At 42.3% G+C, this 24,416-nt stretch overlaps 1 protein-coding gene across 1 annotated transcript; it reads left to right on the top strand.

The window, feature by feature from the left end:
• The first annotated feature begins 2,299 nt into the window (after positions 1-2,299).
• rnf20 (ring finger protein 20, E3 ubiquitin protein ligase) lies at positions 2,300-24,379 on the top strand. Its single transcript, XM_056283771.1, has 22 exons — positions 2,300-2,590; positions 3,086-3,268; positions 3,608-3,676; positions 3,791-3,889; positions 4,017-4,164; positions 5,669-5,854; positions 6,373-6,488; positions 8,808-8,954; positions 9,062-9,136; positions 9,258-9,377; positions 9,979-10,158; positions 10,341-10,476; positions 10,692-10,813; positions 10,979-11,135; positions 17,851-18,163; positions 18,682-18,799; positions 20,302-20,451; positions 20,687-20,899; positions 21,469-21,594; positions 22,273-22,413; positions 23,235-23,339; positions 23,649-24,379. The coding sequence occupies exons 2-22, from the start codon at positions 3,095-3,097 to the stop codon at positions 23,823-23,825; spliced, it is 3,072 nt and encodes a 1,023-aa protein (XP_056139746.1). The 5' UTR covers positions 2,300-2,590; positions 3,086-3,094; the 3' UTR covers positions 23,826-24,379.
• Positions 24,380-24,416: the final 37 nt, after the last annotated feature.

Raw genomic sequence — 24,416 nt, 5'->3', positions numbered from 1 at the left:
CATAGTTCAAAAACCTGATGTGATAGGCAAAAACTAATGCCAGATTTGGATTCAGCACCCAAAAGTTAGCTAGAATTCGTTGAAAAACCCCATGCAAGAAAATTTGTGTTGACCAGTGTAATTATTAAATTACTGAATACACTATTGTGTCTTAATAAAAAGTCAAAATTCTCACATTTAACACTGTTCCACTTCACTCTCAGACTCCTCCATATCCTCCCTACATCCATCTCATTCATAACCCTCCCCCACACTTTCTCTGCAGCCAGTCTTCTCACTGCTTTCCCTCTTAAACATCTATACATCACTCTCATTTTCACGCTCATTAGACTCACTCTCCAATCTCCTCCCACATACATTTCTATCTCTCCCTCCTCATCCAACACAGCCTATCTCTCAATCATACTGACCCATTTACTCGGCACCCCCCCCCCTCGATCTTTCCCATCACCCTCACCGCTGTTCCCAACCTCATTTCATTACCCCTTCCCCTCACTTCATCTACCACTACCTGTGCTCATAAACCCTGGTACATACTCATATACCAGAGCCCTTATCTTCCTAAACCCTGCTCTCCAAGTAACCCTGTAAGCGGTTTGGGTAATGGATGGATAGATGTGATTTTTGGGTTTAGAAATGCTGGTTGTTCCCACACACTGTGATGGACTGGCGGCCTGTCCAGGGTGTTTCCCCACCTTCTGCGCAATGACTGCTGGGATAGGCTCCAGCATCCCACAACCCTAATTAGGATAAGCGGCTTGGATAACGGACATATCAAACACCTGGAAACGAAATGCAAAAAAAGTCATAAATTTATTACAAACTGTGGTGGCAGCGACTGGAGGCCAAATAAACAGTCATTATTTGACATTTATAGGGCGGTTATGAGGTCCACAATACATTATGGTTGTATAGTATATGGAGCAGCAGCAAAGCATCATTGCAAAAAGTGGACAGTAGAGCACTACGAATATGTATAGGAGAGACACCACTGGAGTTAAGAAGACAGAAACTCTCACTTGCATATTGGGTCAGATTAAAAGGAAGTGGGGAAGAAAACCTTACAAAGAAGACGTTATGGGATTGTTGGGAATATTCCAAGTTCCCGAGGTATGGGTTTGGGTGAGCAAGAGATGAAAGAGCAAGGACGTATGGAATGGAGGCCTTAGAGTTTACCAGGTCCACCCCATTTAGTAGCGTACCCCCTTGGCTGTTCCCAGAAGTAAAGACAGGCTTGAGTATTCTGAAAAAGAAAAGAGAATGGTGAATAAATGAAGTGGAAGTTAAAACAAGTGCGTACCTCAGAAATAGTTATCACAGTGATCTCAAAATCTACACAGATGGTTCCAAGAGCAAACAGGAATGTGTGGGAATTGGTGTACGTCCCTGAGTTTAAAATATCTATTTCCAAAAGAATATCTGACCAGTTATCAGTATATACAGCAGAAATAGTGGCAGTCATTATTGGGTTACAGTGGGTTGAAGAGGTCAGACCTGATAGGGTGGTGATATGTACAGATTCAATAGCAGTCTTGGAAAGTATACAGTCAACAAAAACTGTCAGAGAAGAGTTAATCATTGAAATTTACCATAATTTGCTAAGACTACACAGAGGTGGCATAGATGTACAATTCTGTTGGGTACCAGCACATGAGGGACTGAAAGGGAATGAGTGTCCAGATAAACTAGCAAAAAGGGCATTACAAAAGGAAATAACAGTATTAGTTCCGCTTGGAAAAGGAGAAGGAAAAGCAGTGATTAAGAGGAAAAGAATGGCGATATGGCAGAAAAGGTGGGAGGAAGACCAGAAAGGCAGAAAGGAAGGTGGTATTACAAAATACAAAAACGTGTCATAACAAAGAACTATAAAGAAAGAAACAGAAGGGAGGAAATCATAGTAACAAGACTGAGATTGATTCACACAAAATTAAATGGCACTTTGTTTATAATGGGAAAAGGGGACAGTGATCAGTGTGAGAACTGTGGAACACTGAACATGTAATATTGCATTGTAACATGTATGAAGTGGAAAGAGAAAGGTTACAGGATAAAGTCCGAGAGATGGGACGGGAGTGGGATCAGATGGGGATACTGGTAACAGAAGGAGAGGGAGAGGGGATTAAAATCACCAGGAAGGCAATATTTACTTTATTAAGTGGCACAAGGTTGATGGGTAGAATTTAAGAAATAGGGTAAAATGACATGATGTTACACACTCTTTTACAATAGATGACGGTATGCACCTTAAATTTGTTTGCGATCCGCCAGTAAACCAAGAGAAGAGGAAGAAGGAGGAAGAAGGAGGAATAAGAAGAAGACGAAGAAGATTTTTTTTAAGATTGTATTTTTTAATCAAGACTTCAAATATACAAACACGTCAAACAAAACCAGTACACTCTAAAACAACAGACTAGGCTAAAAAGAAGAAGAAGAAGAAGAAGAAGAAGAAGAAGAAGAAGAAGAAGAAGAAGAAGAAGAAGAAGAAGAAGAAGAAGAAGAAGAAGAAGAAGAAGACTGAATACTTCCGTTTCCGGAAGGCGATCCCAGGAACCCGCAACATCAACATCCACACACAATTTAGTACAAATCGGTAAGACATGTTAAAGAGCCGAGATTCTTCTTGACAACAACACAACGAAAGACTCTGACATTTTGGGAAAGAATAATCGCGTTTTGCTCCCATCAGCACAGTATAAATCTCGCGAACTAAATAGACAAACTAAGGCTAAGCTAACGGCTAACGTTTGCTTGACGTTAAATTGACTTGGTCTCAGATCAGTAGTTAAAGTCATGCTTCCAAAAACGATAGTTGTCAGATGTGAGGTGACTTTTCCATTTATGACACTTCTAAGTGAATCTGCTTCCGCTATAGAAATAAAGATAGCTGTTCTTTAGCAAAGATGCGTCTACAACCATTTCCTCCCCAGTCCCATGCAGCACCCTAGATAACAATATTGCGAGTTTGGAAAATCAACGTGATCGATAGACGACTTTCATTTCCTCTAATCGTTAACTTTGTTAACCTGACAGTGAGTTCAGTTTACAAATAATATAGCCAATTTATTTGCCTCTAATTTTGTTGTAGGTGTCTGAGATGTCAGGACAGAAGCGTCCTGGCGACACCAGCGGTCCTTCCTCCTCAGGCGCTCCTCCTGAGAAGCGAAGGGAGAGGGAAGGAGGAGAGGATGGAGGGCCAGGGGTCAGCGCCACCGCTGGAGGGAGCACCGCTGTGGAAACGGTCATCAAACTCGGAGGGGTGTCCAACTCCGTAAGGATCTCCTACTATATGGTCTTGTGCTAGAACAGAGGTTCTCAATGTGATCCTCAGGGACCCACAGTACTACTGTTTTTCTATTCCACTAGAAAATTGATTACATTCACCTGTTGTGTCAGGTATTTCAGTCATCTCATGAAAGTATTTTTAGAACTAGTACAAGAAAAGAACAAATTTCCCACCTGGTAGAGTTGAAAACTAACAGTACCAGGAGTCTCTGAGCGTTGGATTTAGAACCACTGTTCGAGAGAGTTTACTTGTCACTGTACCGTTACAAATCTAACTTGTTCCTATTTCTAATTCATGATCATGTGTTTTTGTCTCTTGTTGTAGGAGGAGCAAGATATCAAAGCTCTCCAAGCTAAGAACCGAAAGCTGGGAGAAGCTCTTGATCAAAGACAGGTGAATAAGTGTATAAACATTAGTATAAGCGCCCAAAACACATTCACACACACAGAAACAGCTACTGTGGGTATGTTTTAAAGAAGTCTCTGGTCTGCTCCTCCTCATATGCAGGTTATTGAGGATGAGCTGCGAGAGCGAATTGAGAGATTGGAGACCCGCCAGGCCACAGATGATGCCAGTCTGCTGATCCTCAATAGATACTGGAACCAGGTAAACAGTCAAACAGACACGGATAGACAAAAAATAACCTCTTCTACTGCATAGTGTGCATTTAACTGTTTAAGATGAATGAAATGGTCAGAATGTGACTCTTTCCCTTTGATGCTTCTGCTTTCAGTTTGATGAAAATGTGAAGCTCATTGTTAGGCGTTACGACCAATCAGGTAGTGAGCCTGAGAAATCTCCCATTGTGGATGGGCGAAGCCTGAAGCCGGAAACTCCAGAACCTGATGGAGACTCAAACCAGGAGAGAGCCAAGGACAGAGGTAAAGAAAGAACATACTCAGCAACAAGGTTGGGAAGGCAATAACAGAGAAATAACAAACTGCCTGGCCTTAGTTTTGGACAGGTCCTCACAATACCATGTGTATCACTGTACACACTGCATCATATGGTAGAAACTTTCAAGCCATACAAAGTCAGCTGACTTAGTCTGTTGCTGCTGGGATTGATGGTAAAGTTGAAGATCAATTGAGTGAGGTGGTGGTGTTGCAAGATGGCTGTTGAGGGAGTGTTTTTGTAATGGCAGTGCAGTGCAAGTCTAATGTAAATAGTGCACCGGTAGCTTCTAAATTAGAAATAACACCAACATTGTGTTAAGTCATTTCAAAGCCTCCAAAATACCTGAGGCATCTGGAAATCTGTTGGAGGAATGTGACACTATTCTGCCTCAAGAAGGTCAATCACTTTCTATCTAGGTGACGGCAGATAACATCTTAGAAACTGCACAAAAATGTCCCCCTCAATCAGATTAAGATCTGGTGACTGGGAGGGCCACATTTTGCAATTACTTTCGATTGGGGCATTGTCATCCCAGAAGATTCCATTCCATTTCAACAGTAATATAAAAGATTATCTGGTTTCATCTCTTTCTTTATGTTCACTGTCTGTGTTCTCTACACCACTTCCCCTGCAAAATTATGTTTAAAGTATATTAAAAAAAATAATGCATTTCAACCAAATTCTCCCATCCTTCTCTGAAGGTCTTTAGAGACTCCTCCTCTTTATCAAAGTGTCTGCACATGCCTTCAAATCAAATTCACTATCAAAGTCAGTGTTGCTTCATTGCCATTTCAATGTTTTCTCTTAAACTAGTGCATAGAAATTCCAATTGAATTGTCTGCTTTTCTGCTCAGTATCACCTAGTGGATGATATTTTTCTCACAGACCTCCATGTCTACATCCCCTTGGCTATATGTGTCATGAAAAATCAGCAAATCACTTAAGTCTCTTTTTTTTTCACTGAAAATCTTGCCAAATGTGCCACAACAACTTAAGTTGTTCTTTCAAAGTTGGTGAGATTGTTCTTAGTTTTCACATTTGCCAAAATAATAGCCAGTTAAGTCCTTGTCAACCTACCCTATATCCCTCATATATTCAAGTTATTTGCATGTCTGGTTTTTTTCTCAGAAGTATGACTCTGGGATGCCAGAATTAGCCTGCCTGTTGACTGGAGGAGCCTACTGGGATTTTTTTTTTCCCTGTACAGTTGATGGCAGGGTTCTGTGTACAGTACAGATAATGTAAGAATGAAAAAATTCTGTCTGTAAACAAAGTATAAGATATTATTAGAGATAACTTTGGAATTCACACAAGCAATTAATTTTGTTTAAAGAACAACACTGCACAGGAAAAAGGTAGAGGTAGTATTTGACTTGGATGATGCTGTTGAACATACATTGGAAACCTAAGCTTTCAGTGTCCTCTGAAACATCTTATGGTTTTTTTATATTTGTTCAATTTCAAAACCCTGCGTTTGTTGTTACCAAGGGCACCAGGGAGAGACAGCCACCTCTTTCCTCGCCACACTCGCAAGTAGCACCAGTGAGGAGATGGAGGCGGAGCTGCAAGAGAGGGTGGAGTCCAGCCAGAAGCAGGCCAATCGTGTGGTGGAGATCTATGAGGGTCTTAAGAGCACCGTGGACCAGCTGAAGATTGATCTGGACTCAGAATCAGGTGAGATGGTGGAAAGGGTGGATGAAGAGAGGAGGTGTTATGTATTGCTTAACAGGTTAGGAAGTTTGTTTGATAAAGGCAATGTCAGCACAAGATTTCAGCCAGTGTTTGGGAAGGGGATTAAGTCAGCTCATGCTTTTTCAATTATTTCAGTCAAAAAAAGGCTGAAAATTACCATTTTCTGGGCCTACCTTAATTGTAGATTCATAGATGTTTTTAAGCATGTCTCTTGTGATAGTGAGTTGTGGGATTGTCCAGCTAATTTGGAATCCTCTATTACTCAGGTCACTATTGGTGATATACCTGTTGTGCACTTACACCAATTGCGTTTGACATGACATACACTCGTTGCTATCAATTACCTTTCAGTGCTCTGTCTGAGATGCCTGCATGGTGACACACAAATATATCTGCTAATTGTCTTTTTTGTAAGTCACACTGGATACAAGTGTCTGTTATGTAAGAAAATGTGGATATGTTTCAGCCCAATCGTATTTCACATCTCTTGGTCTTTCCAGAGGGCTGTTTGTGGCAGGTAGCCTCACAGCTCAACACCCTTCTGAACAATGAAAATGACCAGCTACACCTGCTGACAGATGATCTCCAACAGAAACACAGTCACATGACCGGCGAGGTATGAAAAACAATGTTATGTTACACTGTTGTCACTTTGGGGTTCACCCAAACTCACCATTAAAAACAGTCTAATTTTGTGACAATTAATTCTTGTTGAATGCCAGGCTTTTTGACAAATGCTTCTGCACCCTAAAGAAATAGATGGGAAAATTGATTATTTAGCCACTGAGCCCTCTGACTGATGATTAGGCTGACTTGATCTAGTGACCCACTTGACCGTACCGTACCTTGCATATTACACATGGTGTATAGTTTTACAGTGTACAAGTTGCTGTTGTTCACTTATTTGTATATATGCCTTGTGTGATGGCCTGGCAGCCTGTCCAGGGTGTCTCCCTGCCTGCCGCCCAATGACTGCTGGGATAGGCTCCAGCAGCCCTGACAGCAGGATAAGCGGTTTGGATCATGGATGGATGGATGGATGGATAGATCTCTGTATAGGTCTCTAGATCGCTGTATAGGTCGGTCTCGCTCTCTCTCTCTCTCTCTCTCTCTCTCTCTCTCTCTCTCTCTCTCTCTCTCTCTCTCTCTCTCTCTCTCTCTCTCTCTCTCCATATGTGTGTATATGTATATACATTTATTTTGTTACAGGTGGTGGCAGATTCAGTGCATAAAATTGTGGCCACTTGCTGTATTTTTCAACTGAAATGTTTACGTATCTATTAAGTTTTTTTTTTTATTATTATTATTTAATTATTTTAATCCTGCAGAACACAGTATATGATCAGGATTCAGTGTTATTTAAGTCATTCCATTCCACTGAAATTCCCTTTTGTTTGTTTTCCAGATGGAAAAGTGAATACCTTGAAACCTTGATGTTTTATTAAGACCAAGCAACATTGTGATAATCCCTATGATGCATGTATTCATATTTAGAGATGGGTACCAAAACCTGGTATTAAATGGGCACCGGTACTAAAGACTGTAATATTGATAAGCTCCAATATTAATGGTTCTGCTATTGGTATTGGAGAAATTAAGAAAATAATTTTCTTTTTATTTAAGCTACATAAACATTATCTTGTACCTTTTATTAAGACATTTGTCTATGATGCACTCGCTCTCTCTCTCACTGTCTCTCACTCTCTCAAACACAGCCTGCTCTCAGTAACAATGGCGGAGAGAACTAAACAGTTAAAAGTCTCGTTATACTTCTCTAGAGTCGATGCTAACGATGCTCAATGCCACAAGTGCAACAAGTCTTTTGCGTGTAAGGGGGAGAAACACAAGCAATCTTTCGAAACATCAAGCGAAAGTGCATCAAATACAGGTGGAGAAATGGTCAGTTTTCGGCTGCCTAGCTCGTACTTTATCTCTCATTGGCCCATCCACCTCAGGTATGTTATGTATGCTAGCAGCCTAGAGCCAGCACGGAGTTAACTAAATTATACAATCATTGGTTAATGATTCAAAGTAACGTTCTGTCCAAACATGAGGAAACAAAGCAATGTTAATTCTGCTATTAATTTTTTGTTGTAGTTTTTTGTAGTTGTTTTTTTTTTTGGGGGGGGGGGGTTAAATAACAAAAAGAACTAATAAGAGTACCATTAGGTTCCGGATCTAAAGTACAGGATAAGCAGTATTGGTAGGAAATCTTAACAATACCATCCCTATTCATACTTTGATGTGTATTATTTAAAGGTAACTTAGAAGGCCTCTCACTCTGCAGGATTAGTAGTTTCATTATTGTTTGGGAGTTTTTGCTCACATAGAAAGTCAAAACACAAAGTCATTACAACAAATTCTGGTGCTGATTTCTAAGTAGGCAAGTATAACTACAGTTACATAAAGTTGAACTACTGATAGGCATTTGAGGCATCCAAATGGTGTCAGCCGAAGAAGCAAGATTAACGGAGGTGAAGGCATATTCCGCATATCCCACCAACCAATATCTTATTCTTATTTTCATTACAGACATTGTCATTAGCATTCATTTATCCACAACTGAACATTGCCACATCTCTGAGTGTTATTGTTGTTACTCTCAGTTGTATGCCTGATAACAAAATTGACTTGGTGAACTGGTTAAAGACCAGTTAGGATTTTGTGGGATTTAGTGCAAAACAGCTACATATGCCACCTCATTATACTTGCCTGTAGGCCAGTAGATAAAATTCAGCAATCTTACTTGATGGTGACACAGACCATTGTGTTCTCTTCCATATAGCTCATTACATTGTTCCTGTGACAATTTAGCCATGGTACCCTGCCGAATCATGCTGATAGAGTGGTATTAGCAATAATTGTCTCCTTACACCCAAGCCTGTAATGACATACCTGTGTCAAGATTCTAGTCTCCCCACTTTCTCTCCCCCAGTTTCGGTCCCTGGGTCGTGCGATGGGCAAGGCAGACACACGGGTCAGCGAGCTGCAGGGTCTGATCGAGGAGCTCCAATGGGATACAGAGAAGATCCGCCGCCGAGAGAACCGACTTAATGCACACCTGAGTGAGATCCTTGAGAGGGTGAGGTTTTCCCTGTGCATGTGTGAGATCTGGCTGTGTTGTGAGTGCAGTTTCCCTGATCGGTTGTAGTTGGCTCAATATTATCCTTTGTCTTTCATGTATCCCAGGTGAACAGTAAAGGCTATAAGGTGTGCGGGGAGGCCAGCAGTGTATGTGGGACCATCACCATTAACAAGAGAAAGGTAGAGGATTATTCACGGTCTAGGTGATGAAGGGCAAGTGTGACATGTGAGATGCCAGCTTTTTCTAGAGTGCTGTTTTTCCCAATACCATTTAGACTGTTAATTTTTCTCTTTCACATAGTTTGAGGAGATGAACAGTGAGTTGGAGGAGAACCGGGAGCTGGCGGAAAACCGTTTAAGCGAGCTGCAGAAACTTCAGCAGGACCTGCAGACCGTCAACCAAGATAATAACAACATGAAGGTAGAGCCATGCTAACACTGTCTTATCTTTTGGAATCCAGCTAGTTGCTTGATTACTTCACCAGGCCCTATTTGGATAAATTATCCTTTCAGGGGTTAAAAAGTTATTCAAACTTTTTTTGATTGCAGTGAGATGAGTGAATATTTTGACTTCTCAAGTAAAACTATATTATTTAATACTTCGTTGTCATTAATTACTTTGCTGTGTCGTATGGTATTTGCTATGTCTGCACTCCCTAACACTACTATTACTACTATTACTACTACTACTACTACTACTACTACTACTACTACTACTACTTTCAGCTGTTCCCATTAGGGGTCGCCACAGCGGATCATCCGTTTCCATTTCTTCCTGTCCTCTGCTTCTTCCTCTGTTAAACCAGCCACCTGCATGTCCTCTCACCACATCCATAAACCTAGTCTTTGGCCTTCCTGTTTTCCTCTTCCCTGGCAGCTCCATATTCAGTATCCTTCTCCCAATATTCCCAGCAATTCTCCTCCACACATGTCCAAGCCATCTCAATCTTGTGTCTCTCTCTGCACTCCCTAACACGCGGTTTGCTATTTCTTTTTGTTCTTTCTTTCTTTCTTTCATCCAGGCAGAGTTGTTAAGTCGTGCAGAGGGCATGGTAAAGGAGAGCTCTGAATATCGCTGTTTGCAGTCCCAGTTCTCTGTGCTCTACAATGAATCCCTGGTCTTGAAGGCTCAGCTGGATGAGACACGCAGTCGCCTCAACACCACCAGGACCGCGCGTCTTCGCCAGCTAGAACACATGGAGGTGTGTGTGTGTGTGTGTGTGTGTGTGAGTGTGGGGTGCATATAAAAAGTGTTAAAAGGGAAATGATTTTTATGTACAGGCATGGTAGTTTGCAAAAAACAAAGTGTCCAGTGTGTGTGTGTAAGTACTCATGCGTGTGTTTATCTCTTACTGCATTTAACCCTGGTCGACTCTGTCTACAGAATGATGAGGTGGCCCTGCAGAGGAAGGTACGCACAGAGGTGTTTCAGCTAGAGGACACACTTGCCCAGGTCAGGAAGGAGTACGAGATGCTTCGCATTGAATTTGAGCAGACCCTTGCAGCCAATGAGCAAGCAGGTACCCGCCAGGTCTCAACTGTATCCAACGAAAGGTTTGGTTGAAGTTTAAACAGATGCATTAACTTTCAGATATTTATTTTGGTTTCACACAATTGTCTCAAGGAAGGATATGCCCCTGAAACAAACAACAGTTTTAAGCTTCACTTTTTCTTATCCATCTGTTCTCCTGGCTTCCTGTGTTTGCCTGTTTTTCTCTGTCTCTCATACTCTCAGGCCCTATTAACAGGGAGATGCGTCACTTGATCAGCACTCTGCAAACCCACAATCAGCAGATGAAAGGAGAAGTGTTGAAATACAAGATGAGACTGAGAGAGACTCAAACTGAACTCAATCAGGTGGGTCAGTTATAGAGAGATGCATTGAGTTATTTCCTCACTCAGCATACAAAGAAACATAAGACATGTCATTTCATGTTGGAATGAGCCCTTCCTCTCTGATGGATAGAGGGAAATGACACACACACACCAACACATGTCACAATGATGCTCATGTTCCCATAGGTCCGTGCTTTGAAGGGCAGCACCATCCTCCAATCCCAGTCGAGCACAGAAATAGACGTGAAGGAGGAGACTACCTCTCCTCCCACCCCAGCCGCCTCTAGTGATGCTGCTGTCAAAACAGAATCTGACAACGGTTCCGCAACACCCAGCAACACTGGTAACTATGCAACTAACTGTTAGTGAATCTAACTAAAGTTTCATTAAACTGATGGTTCAATCCATAGCTTGGTTTTTGGATCACAGTTCAGTTTCTTTTTCCGTTCATTAAAAAAAAAATTTAAAAAAGAGTTTTTTCAATGGAAATTTATTAAATTCTTTCCCCAAAGATTTTCAACTGTCATCACAAATTAATAGAAAAGATATGACTGTAAAAATTGGAGAATTCCCTTAATATTTTTTCATTATAGGATTAAGTGTGTAAACTGTACATTGTATGTATACTTGTATGCTCTGTCATGTCCATCTGCCTCAGGCATGTATGTAAGTAACCTGCTAACATTTATTTCAACATCTCAGATATATTCTTTGCACCATTGCACTTTATTGTCTCTTATTTCGCCTGTATATATGGTTGGTCCAGATAACATACCTGTGGAGGCACAGAGGTGTTTAGGAGAGATGATAGTAGAGTTTTAACTAGATTGTTTAACACAATCTTGGAAAGTGAGAGGATGCCTGAGGAGTGGAGAAGAAGCAAACTGGTACCGATTTTCAAGAACAAGGGTGATGTGCAGAACTGTAGCAACTACAGAGGTATAAAGTTGATCAACCATAGCATGAAGATATGGGAAAGAGTAATAGAAGCTAGGTTAAGTGGAGAGGTGACGATTAACGAGCAGCAGTATGGTTTCATGCCACGAAAGAGCACTACAGATGCAATGTTTGCTTTGAGAATGTTGATTGGGAAATATAGAGAAGGCCAGAAGGAGTTACGTTGTGTCTGGATTTAGAGAAAGCATATGACAGGGTGCTGAGAAGAGGAGGTGTGGTATTGTATGAGGAAATCAGGAGTAGCTGAGACGTATGTAGGAGTGGTGCAGGATATGTATGAGGGAACTGTGACAATGGTGAGGTGTGCAGTTGGAATGTCAGATGGCAGGGGCAGGAAGGTATTTTGAGTGGGGATGCTGAGGTGCTCTCTATCTAGGCTAGTATTTATTTGCCAAGGAAATATCCCTCCCTCTCTGTCTCTCACTCACACACGTTCACACGCGCATGGTGGCACAACGACGGACCCCATTGCACTCGTACAGTATAACTAAGTACGCACGACACATACACCATAATCGTCGGTTGTCACTCGGGGTCAAGTATGACTGTCCTCCTTCTTGGTCCTTGTGGGTCTTCAGGTGGGCGAAGAGGCCAATCCTGGAGCCGCATATTTTGGTGCAGTGTGGGCAGGGGTGGGTGGTGGTAATCGTGGGATTGGTTTGGGCCTTTTTGGTGGAAACTCCTTCCTTTCTGCGTCTGCACTTGTCTTCTGCAGCACATCGGAGATCACATACACACACACACACACACACACACACACACACACACACACACACACACACACACGCTACAAAGACGTAATGTTAAATATTCTACCAACAATGTGTTGGAATTTACAGTCAAATGAGAGGTAAAAGGAAGGGAAGCTATTCAAAACTAATATTAGTGCTCTGGGACGGATGCAGTAATGTGAACAGCTAAGCGGTCAATCAAATGACACACACGCATGCCCATCATTTGACACACCAAAGTTCTAATAGGCCTATATCTGTTACACACACAAACGCCTCTTTTTCACATCAACACTGCTAGCCGAAAACATGCCATTAACGCAGACACAGGATATCCATTAGGCCTACATTAAGAACAGTCTGCACTATGCACATTAACTGGTGTAATATCAATAATGTGAAATTGCCTTTCCTGCTAGTTATTATGTATGTCATTTTAATGTATGCCACTCAGCTCATAGCATTGCCAATTCCTGGCTACATACATAGCCTACTACAAACATGATATTGACTATTACACACATTCTGCACGGCAGCAGCAATAACCAAAAATGAATAATAATGCATGTCAGTCTTACTTATTTGAAGATTCCAAATGTGGACTTGCGTTCTGGTGTGATGTTGATAAATCTCTTCATCAGTGGCTGAATTTCCATCCGATCAAGAATGTTTCTGTAGATGTGCAGTAAAGTCAGGTGTGTGAGTCGTCTCTGGGTCATATTGTTCCGTAGCCACATTTTGAGGCGGCGAAGGGTAGAGAACGACCGCTCAGAGGAAGCGGCGGAGACAGGTAGACATAGGCAAAGTTCAATGAACTTTTCCACCTCTGTCAGTAGTTCCCTTGTTTGAGGATGCAGTGCTCTGACAAATCCAGCAACATCTTGAGCTGACTTGAGTCCTTTTGTCTTGGAGAGCTCACCCATCAATGTGAGCTGCATATGTAGACGAGATTGTCAATCTGATCGGGGAGCTGTGCAGCATTGATCTCATTCCACCCAGAGTAGGCTCCATTTGCAGCATTGATAAGAGTCTGCTCTCTCAGGGCAGCGACTTGCAGTCCTTCTTGGTGGAATCGGCGCTCTAGCTCAGTTGTCACAAGATCCAAGGCCTCATAGAACTCATGCCGCCATTGCTGCTCTCCTACATCAGTCATGATGGCCTCGGCCTTCTCTGTATCCCTTAGATGGGCAGGGGTGGTTCTGCTGGTTCGTGGAGGAAGGGGCATTTGAAGATTGTTTTTTTTCTGCACAAGCCTCCACTTTGGCAGTCATCTCCAGGACAACTCCATCTTCTCGTAGCGCAGTCACACACTCCAGTGTGCCCTTCACACTTGCCTTCTCACTTTGGAGAGTTCTGGCTACGGTCTCGCACGGTCCAAAAAGAGCCTCACAGCTCAAAAGGCCAAAGTATGTTCTTGCTTTTGTAGTTTGCTTGTATAGACCAGATACAGTGCATCCGGAAAGTATTCACACCCCTTCACTTTCCCCACATTTTGTTATGTTACAGCCTTATTCCAAAATGGATTAAATTCCTTTTTTTTCTCATCAATCTACACACAATACCCCACAATGACAAAGTGAAAAAGGTTTTGTAGAAATTTTTGCGAATTTATTAAAAATAAAAAACTGAAATATTGCATGTACATAAGTATTCACACCCTTTACTCAGTACTTGGTTGAGGCACCCTTGGCAGCGATTACAGCCGCAAGTTTTCTTGGATATGAAGCTACAAGCATGGCACACCTATATTTGGAGTATTCCTCCCATTCTTCTCTGCAGATCCTCTCGAGCTCTGTAAGGTTAGATTGAGAGTGTCGCTGAGCAGCTATTTTCAGGTCTTTCCAGAGATGTTCAATGGGGTTCAAGTCTGGGCTCTGGCTGGGCCACTCAAGGATATTCACAGACTTGTCCCGAAGTCACTCCTTCGTTGTCTTGGCTGTGTGCTTAGGGTCGTTGTCGTGTTGAAAGGTAAACCTTCGCCCCAGTCTGAGGTCCTGAGCGCTCTGGAGCAGGTTTTCATCAAGGATCTCTCTGTACTTTGCTCCATTCATCTTTCCCTCGATCCTGACTAGTCTCCCAGTTCCTGCCGCTGAAGAACATCCCCACAGCATGATGCTGCCACCACCATGCTTCACTGTAGGGATGGTATTAGCAAAGTGATGAAAGGTGCCTGGTTTCCTCCAGACGTGACCTTTGGCATTCAGGCCAAAGAGTTCAATCTTTGTTTCATCAGACCAGAGAATCTTGTTTCTCATGGTCTGAGAGTCCTTTAGGTGCTTTCTGGCAAACTCCAAGCGGGCTGTCATATGCCTTTTACTGAGCAGAGGCTTCCGTCTGGCCACTCTACCATAAAGGCCTGATTGGTGGAGTGCTGCAGAGATGGTTGCCGTTCTGGAAGGTTCTCCCATATCCACAGAGGAACGCTGGAGCTCTGTCAGAGTGACCATCGGGTTCTTGGTCACCTCCCTGACCAAGGCCCTTCTCCCCCGATTGCTCAGTTTGGCTGGGCGGCCAGCTCTAGGAAGAGTCCTGGTAGATCCAAACTTCTTCCATTTACGAATGATGGAGACCACTGTGCTCTTCGGGACCTTCAAAGCTGTAGAACATTTTTTGTACCCTTCCCCAGATCTGTGCCTCGATACAATCCTGTCTCGGAGGCCCACAGACAATTCCTTTGACTTCATGGCTTGGTTTCTGCTCTGACATGCACTGTCAACAGTGGGACCTTATACAGACAGGTGTGTGCCTTTCCAAATCATGTCCAATCAATTGAATTTACTACAGGTGGACTCCAATCAAGATGTTGAAACATCTCGAGGATGATCAGTGGAAACAGGATGAACCTGAGCTCAATTTTGAGTGTCATAGCAAAAGGTGTGAATACTTATGTACATGCAATATTTCAGTTTTTCATTTTTAATAAATTTGCAAACATTTCTACAAAACCTTTTTCGCATAGTCATTATGGGGTATTGTATGTAGATTGATGAGGAAAAAAAGGAATTTAATCCATTTTGGAATAAGGCTGTAACATAACAAAATGTGGGGAAAGTGAAGGGGTGTGAATACTTTCCGGATGCACTGTATTTTCACCCGAGTATCTCCCCTTAGTGTCGTGTCTTGCTCTAGCACCTTCAGTGTCTCCAAAAGGGCTGTATATGAGGAGCAAACCCGTGAAATAGCCCTTTTGCGCACAATCCATCGAGTTGGACATAATGACAGCAAGTGGCAGACCACCTCATCACTACCAAACATAGACTGGAACAGTGTCTTACGCTTTGAGGACTCCGCTGTCACCACTGAGACATTCCATACAAAGTTTAGCGTTTCTGCAATAATGCAAACTTCCCTCGCCACTTCTTGTAACACCAGATCTAGTGAATGGTTACTGCAGTGCGCATAGAGTGCATTTGGACACTGCTCTTTCAGTTTTGCTTGCACGCCTGCAATGCGGCCTGACATATCAGCAGTGCCATTGAAGCAAAATCCCTTTAGACGTTCCAGTGGCAAATTCAAGTGCACTAAAACATCTTTAATGCCAGAAAAAAAGTGTTTCTCCAGTTGATTCAGGCGCATCATAAAACCTGAGGAAAACCTTCACTCCCTCGAGTTTTGAATCCACGTATTACAGACTACAGAAAAATTGCTCTGTTGTACTTACATCGGTGGTTGCATCTGCAGTTAAACCATAGAAATAATGCTCTCGCTTCGAACACGATTTCTCTTTGAAGAGCATGGGCAAATATTTCCAGTATTTCATTTTGAATTGTGTCCAACATCCAGTTGTCTCTTCGCTGTAGCCACTCACAGGATTCAGGCAAATCATATGTCCTCTCCATCATTAGTTTCCAAAGCGTTCCATCTTGATTATTATGGCCTTTTAACGGAAGCCCTTCACTGCCGAGGAATCTTATCAATCTAAATATCAGTTCTAAGACAGTTCTGGCAGTTTGTTGCTCTTTCTCAACACTGTCCGACAGTAGAGCAATAATTGGAGTGTTGTTCAGCGAAGCAAGCATTCTCACTGATTCTGAATGTATGTCTGACATCTTGTCCTGGCTGAACTTTGTGGTTGCTTTATGCCAGTTACAAAAGCCTCCTACTGTGAATGAACTTGTCTTTCTATCGTGATGTCTTAATCTCTTCTCTACGGCTTTGCAGCAGGTGAAGCAAAGAACGGTGTCTCTCTCTGTGACATAGTGCAACCATTTCCACCTATTAAACCAGCTTTTTTTAAATGACCGCTAGACCCAAATGAGTAAAAACTCCACAAGAAAAAACGTATTGGGAAAAAAATATGGGAGAAACCTCAGGAGAGCAACAGAGGGGGAATCACTCATCCAAGGTGGACAGACATGCAATAGGTGCACAAAATGCACAAATTACACAAAAATAACAATTATAATGTAACATCATAGATTACACACATATCAGGTAATGCAGAACACATACAACTGATGCATAAAATTTAGCAAATTTAAATCTACTGGGTAATAAAATTGTAAGTAGAGAGTTCAAGGAAAATTTAGTGAATCTGTGACCATCTCAAGACAATGTCAGGCACCCCACAAAAGCAATCAAGAGCCTGCAGGACCCCACGCCACAAAACCAGCTCTGCTTCATGGAGCCCTGCAGTTAAAATAGACTTCACATTCACAGAAGAGGCAGAGATAGCTTAAATCTCCAGGAGGGTAGAACTGTGACCAAGGGAAGACAGGACAAACAGGTTCATCAGGCAGTTGAGAGAGAGAGGTGATTCATGTTCATCAGACAGTCCATAGAGGAAGAAATTTGGTCCTGATTTGTCTCTATTTGTTTACCTGATCAAATTACAGATGCTGACATAATTTACTACAGTGAACATAATTGGTTACAACGACAGTTTATATAAATTGGCATGTAGGAACACTCATGTTAAGGTGCTCTGCAACAACAACAATGTTTAAAAACGATTTACCTGCTCTTGAGTGAAGACCGCTTTGGACTAGTACTTGGCTAAGTGTACATGACCCATAGTGCACCTTGTTTGTGCTGTTGTGAGCCAAGGGCCCAAGCAGTCAAGTGCAGATCAAGTGTGAGTATTGGGTCAGGCCCAGATATCCACTGTGTTCTTTATTTTGAACAGCTAACCAACTCCATATTATTTATTACAGCACTTTTCTGACAAACATTCGCAGAGTACTGGCAATGCATGATCTCTGCGGTAGGACCTCTGTCTAATTGGACCTGCAGTTATCTCACACTCATTAAATTGTGTGTGTGTGTGTGTGTGTGTGTGTGTGTGTGTGTGTGTGTGTGTGTGTGTGTCTGTGTGTGTGTGTCTGTGTGTGTGTGTCTGTGTGTGTGTGTTCGGGGACTGTCTGTGTGTAGGTGCCTTGGTGAAGATGGAGACTGGAACTGAGGCAGAGGCAACAGTGAAGGAGGAGGAGAAGGAGGACAGGAAAGAGAAGGAGGAGAAGAAAGAGAAGGACACAATAAAGAAAGAGGAGAAGGACAGAGAGCGAGAGAAGGAGAGAGAGCGACCAACCCGCAGCAGCGGGGGTAATGCAGTGGTGAAGGAGGAGAAGGAGAAGCCAGGGAGCAGTAGCCAGCTGGAAGAGTCAGCTGGGGAACGCCTGTCTGTGGTTGGAGGACCAAAGAGGAAGGAGATGGAGCAGCTGAAGATTGTCCGTACAGAACTCAAGTAAGGCTAATGTCCCATTGCAAGTCACTCAGTCCCCACCTGTCCTTCAGACACTGTTTTGCAGTGTGTCCTTCCTGTAGACATGGGATGTCTAACACATGTTTGTGTGGGAATTAGTCAAATTTCACATGATCAATTTAACCAAGGTTGATGTTGTTGATCACTGGTAGTTATTACTTCTGCCAAGAAGCTTATGTTTTTGCCCTTGTTTCTCAGCTCGTCTGTCTTTCAGTAAGATATCTCAAAAATGGATGGATGGATTCTGAAATGTTTTGAGCAGGTGGACCATTGGAAGGGGAACAGTTGATTAGATTTTGGTGGTGAAACTATGCAGGCCTATACTTTTGAGATTTTGAAAACCGATAGTACATTTCAAAACATCAATTTAAACAACTGTAACCACCTTGCCAACACTTTTTTCGCCAGCCTGTCTAGGAAATGTTCTCTCTGGTTAACCACAGGAGCAAGCAGAAGTAATGATCACAGTAGTCACCAAGGCTCCCAATTTGTCCACACAGAAAAGCCCAGGAGTCCCAGCGGGAGATGAAGCTGCTGCTAGACATGTACCGGTCAGCACCCAAGGAGCAGAGGGACAAAGTCCAGCTCATGGCAGCTGAGAAGAAGACCAAGTCAGAGGTATTTGAACCATACAAAGCACAGTCATAAACCACATTTACTTCCACAATAGAATGTTGTAGGTCTGAAGCAGCATGGCACTATATTTTAAATTGTTATTATAATGTAGCGTCAGTGTTTTTTCTATCAAACTTTGATGTGGGGAAGGAGATATTTTGGTTATGAGACCCAGGTTCATTCCTAGAATAAATGGAAATAGGTCTTGAGGTTTAAGAATGGTTCCTATAAGAACATTAATTTCCTGGAATGTTGACAGTGATGCTATAAACACAAGTTTGATTCAGAGAAAGTTGAATTAGTTCATCTGGACACAACGTTTATTGAGAGAAACATTTCATCACTCATCTAAGTGACCTCTTCAGTCTCAACTAACTGCAGGTATCCCCACCCTTATAAACAATAGAGTGGCATAACGACTGAAAACGATTGGTTTGATATGCAAATTGCCGTGGGCATTAACTAGAGTTTCAATGGCAATGTGTACTATTCACAGAGGATTTGGGAATGTTTGCAATCACAGCATTGTAAGATGGTGACAGATGTACTCTTAGCCCCCCCCTTCACATAGATAGGCTCTTTGACTTCCCGTTCAAACTAGTGTACCTCCCTATCAAGGATGTGCACATCCTCATCCTTGAAAGAGTGGCCACTGGCCTGTAGATAGGTGTAGACTGTAGAGTCCTGGCCTGACGTTTTAGCTCTTCTGTGTTGTGGCATCCTCTTGGCCAGTGTCTGTTTGGTTTCTCTGAGTACAAGTCAAGGCAATCCTCCTGTTACTTAACAGTGTATACTATAATACTATATTGCTCTGTTTGTACCAGGGGACCTGATCCTTGGAGTGGACCAATTTCTGGCGTAGCATGTTTTGGGGTTTGAAAGCAACTGAGAAGTGACGTTTGGAAAATACGCATCTCAACCGGTCCGACACTCCCGCCACATACAGAATCCCCACTGGTTCTTGGGGGGGGGGGGGTGCTAAGAGTACATCTATCGCCATCTTACAATGCTGTGATTACAACAATTCCCCAATCTTCTGTGAATAGTACACCGTGCCATTGAAACTCTAGTTAATGCTCATGGCAGTTTGCATTTGAAACCGATCATTTTCGATCGTTATGCCACTGTATTGTTCATACGGGTGGGGATACCTGCAGTCAGTTAAGACTGAAGAGGTCACTTAGATGAGTGATGAAACGTTTCTTTCAATAAATGCTGTGTCCAGATGAACTGATTAAACTTTCTTTCTTTGATTTTCTTACCTGAAATATTGAGCATGCATAAAGACAAGTTTGATTGTCATTTCTTTAACTGGGGAAAGGTGGCATGAGAAACAAATCTGATAATGAGTTCTGAATCTTTTTGCATATTTTGAGCTATGGGGTTGATAATCCAGCTAGGAGGCACAGGAGCTAAACAGATGTAATTGATAATAAGAGTGTCATAATGTCGCGTAGTGATGAGTTGTGTAAATTCAGGATGATGCAAGAATTTATGCATTCCAGGCAGAGGAGCTGAAGCAGAGGCTGAGGGACCTGGAAGAGAGGGAGCGAAGGGAAGGCAAGAAAATGGCTGACGAAGAGGCCCTGAGGAAGATTCGCTCTGTAGAGGAGCAGATCGACATCCTCAACAAGAAGCTTTCAATAGCAAAACAGGTGCGTGAGCTTGTGTTTTAGGTGTGTGCACAGCTTCCGCCAGTCTTTCCCCCATTTTTCATGGCCCTCTCAGGGCTGAAACATGCCTCTTCATTGGTACACAGAAAAGGCAGTCCCTCCTAGATTTAAATTTAAAGGCACATGTTAACAGCACAATGCATTTGCTTGGAAACGTGCAGATGTGTAAGTATTAATCAGACCTTAATCTTGACCCGCACCCGACCTCCCTATGCAGGAGGAGGATGCCTTGCTCAGCGAGATGGATGTGACAGGCCAGGCATTTGAGGACATGCAAGAGCAAAACATCCGACTGATGCAGCAGCTCAGGGAGAAGGACGATGCCAACTTCAAACTGATGAGTGAGCGGATCAAGTCCAACCAGATCCACAAGCTTCTCAAAGAAGAGAAGGAAGAGCTGGCCGACCAGCTGCTCACTCTCAAAACACAGGTGGGACCTTGAGGCACATTCCACCACATCATTGGCTTTCACACACACATTAATTACATGTTCTGCCACAACCACTCTGCAAAGTTAACAGTAATACATAACTACATTAGTTGTTTGTTTGTTTTTTACTCTTTCTGAATCTAAAGTTCATAGAAAAAGGATCAAATCCTTATTCCAAACATGTCAACAAAAAAGCTAAACTTTACTAAAAATACTTTGCTTAGTAATCACCATATGTTAGAAACTTAAAATAATCCATGCTGGGTCTGTTATCTGCACATATTTGCTTCCTTAGCAGTTGCTATGGTTTATTGGGTCTTAAGTTTTATTCAAGTTTTAGTCAAGTGCAGCTTCTTACTGTTGATTTTCTACAGTTATATAGACAAATTCAACCCAAATACACAGAAAGATAGAAGATTGAACTCTATTGTTAGGTCAGTTATTTTTTAGTATATTCCTTCAGGGGTTGTTAGGTATCATCTTCAGCTTTCTTCACGCTACTTTCCTTGCTCCATTTTATTTCTTGATTCTTGTGTCAACTGTTCCCTCCGGTTGTGGCCCTTCACCAGGTGGATGCACAGCTGCAGGTGGTGAGGAAGCTGGAGGAGAAGGAGCGCCTCTTGCAGGGCACTATCAGTACTGCAGAGAGAGAGCTGGCCCTAAGGACACAGGCTCTGGACATGAACAAACGCAAGGTAACACATGGTTGTCTATGCTGTACTTATTCAGGAGTTGATTGGGGTTCGGGGGGGGGGTGTCTGTGCTGCATATCACTTGCAACCACTGCTGTTGAAAATATAAAAAGTTTATATATACTCACTCGACAAGAACTAAATAAATTAAGCTTATGAAATTAATAGTGTTTTTTCACAGATTCTAAAGCAGTCACATAAATTTTACATTTCTAGAAAAAATAATTGCCTGTTGGGATGGGTCACAACAAGGTGGTACAGTTCAGAGGAAAAGAAGGAAAATTCTTTGTTCGAATACATATGGGACGATAATAATAGCTTTTCTCTTAATATGAATGACAAAGGAGTCGTGGGTGTACAACATTTTTCTTGAAAACATGTAGGATATCAGGATTTGAATAGAAACAGACTTTTGATCTCTTTAAATAGTGTGTTTGAATAAAATGAGAGCAAATTTAATTCATGTCTATACAATACGATGAAACTTTAGGTGTTGGTGCCATTTTGGAAACAAACCCCACACAAATAGGTTCAGCACAATCCCACATTCTATTTCTAGAAGAAAAAAATGCTGTCCATGCCTTGATTATACTGTTTTGCCTGTAATAATTCAATAGATGGAGATTCAATTGCCCTGCATGACTATTTTCCTCTTCTCTCCCACATTCCCCAATCATCCAGGCTCAGGACTCGGCGTTGTTGTCAGAGGAGGTGCGTTCTCAGCTTGAGCAGGTGCAGCAGAAACTCAACCTAGTCAGAGAGGAGGTCATTGAGAACAGTATCTCCAGGGAAAAGGAGTCTTTTAATGCCCGACGTGCACAGGTGATACACTCAGACACACACAAATATATAGGCGCAGACAAACCCTAGCCATAAAGCTTTGAACAGCAATTGTTCTTAGCGCTACAATCCTGAATATTTACAATCTTTTCGATAGTTTCTGTTATTGGTGTATTCACAACAGCTAATCCATGAAAAATGTCAAGGAGAGTGGAGCCTTGCTCTGGTTTAGGTGTCTCACCATGAGAGGCATTTAATATATATACATACGAGTGCATACACAGAGCATAAGTCTTACCAGAATAGGTTGAAATGAAGAAGAGAATCTTGAAAGCTTGTGTAGCTTCTTTTTTTAATTGTTACAGTCAAGTAGGACTTTCCCAGGAAAAAAATATAACAGTGCATTTTGTTTTCAAGTAATCACCATGGCAGAAAAATATGGAGCATTAAGGCAGATAGTGAAGCATTTGAAGAAGCCAAGCGATTGTGGCTCACAAGCAAATATGGCAGACCAAGCTCATAGAATGTTTACAACAGTTACAGCAACATCTATAGCTAAAACACTGGCTGATATTTTTTTTTAAGTGAATTCAGAAATTGGTGCTGACAGAAACTGCCAACTTGATTTTATTTGGAATTGATTTCAGGGATTTTGAGCACTCAAAACACCAATGCAATTACTAGAATCACCATAGGGTGACAGTAAGTTGAACAAAAATGACAATTCAGGATTGTAGCTTCAGCAGGAAAGAAATTATTCAAATGCTCACCTGGATCCATAGACATCTGGGCAACGTTATATCTTTCCAGTCCCTGAAGTACTGACAGCTCTTTTTCTAAACTTGGTTTCCATATCGTGTCAGGAGGACATCTCCAAACTTCGGAGGAAGATTGAGAAGGCGAAGAAACCGGCAGAGAAAATCAGCAACGGAGATGAGATTCTCAATGAGGAAATCAATGAGTATAAGGTAGGATTGTTTATGATGTTATAATCTATTGATCCGAGTCAGGAAATTTTCTTTCCCTCTGCTCTTCCTGGAAGATTGGAGCAACAGAATGGCACTTCCAGAGCTGCAAGAGATTCAATGTCTTGGTAAAGGACATTATAACGAATGCCCATTGAGATGGGGCTTGGGTCTCACAGTGGTGCCAGTAAATATTTGTTTGCACCTGTGAAGTATCTTAAGTAGATGTAGATGAAAACTGAGGTGGCTTTGCTGTTTTTCACTACACCTTTTCCTAACCAGCTTCTTTTCCTCCTCTCATCCTTTTCCCAGGCACGTCTGACCTGCCCATGCTGTAATTCCCGGGTTAAGGATGCCGTCCTGACCAAGTGCTTCCATGTCTTCTGCTTTGAATGTGTGAAGACCCGCTATGACACACGCCAGAGGAAATGCCCCAAGTGCAATGCCGCCTTTGGAGCCAATGACTTCCATCGCATTTACATCGGCTAGGTCACTGAGCGATGATGCTCTATGGGGGGGGGGGGGGTCCGACAACAAACACAGTCACAAAAGACACTGCCGAGAGCAAGACTCACCACTGTGTTCACTTGTTTTCTCCTCTTGGTTCTTAGCCTTCACCCTCTTCCAATGTGTATGGGGTAGTACCAGTGTGAGAGCCACGTGATGATTCCAGTCTACCAGGGGCTGATGGCCCTTTTTAAACCATGACTGAATTCAACCTCTCCCATCTGTTAGTCTGATGGTGGTGGGGCGGTGGTCAAGACAACTGAGATTCTGCCAGTTTGCGTAACGAATAGGGTTTTGTCGATGGTGCGTGTGTGCACATGCAGAAAGAAGCAGATGCGCCATCAAGTGAAGAAAATGTTTAGTAGTGAGTTACTTTTTTAAGGAACTCTGCTCCATCTGTAGTTGATATCTGTACGATGTTGCTGTTTTGTCTCTTTTTTTATTTGAAAACTGACCCTTCAGGCTTTAATGTGTTCAGATTTTGATTTTATGATGTGTGATTGCTGCTCTGCTAGATATTAAACTGCCATCAAATTGTGCGGTATTGCTTTGACACCTGATTTGTTGAAATGA

This window comes from Lampris incognitus, chromosome 1, assembly GCF_029633865.1.
Source record: "Lampris incognitus isolate fLamInc1 chromosome 1, fLamInc1.hap2, whole genome shotgun sequence".
Taxonomy (NCBI): domain Eukaryota; kingdom Metazoa; phylum Chordata; class Actinopteri; order Lampriformes; family Lampridae; genus Lampris; species Lampris incognitus.
This window is presented reverse-complemented; position numbering and strand designations above follow the sequence as displayed.

Coding starts and splice junctions, on each gene's coding strand:
- rnf20 (XM_056283771.1), top strand. CDS start 3,095: ATGTCAGGACAGAAGCGTCCTGGCGACACCAGCGGTCCTTCCTCCTCA. Junction 10,814..10,978: donor CTCAAACTGAACTCAATCAG/GTGGGTCAGTTA, acceptor ATGTTCCCATAG/GTCCGTGCTTTGAAGGGCAG. Junction 18,164..18,681: donor ATTGTCCGTACAGAACTCAA/GTAAGGCTAATG, acceptor TTGTCCACACAG/AAAAGCCCAGGAGTCCCAGC.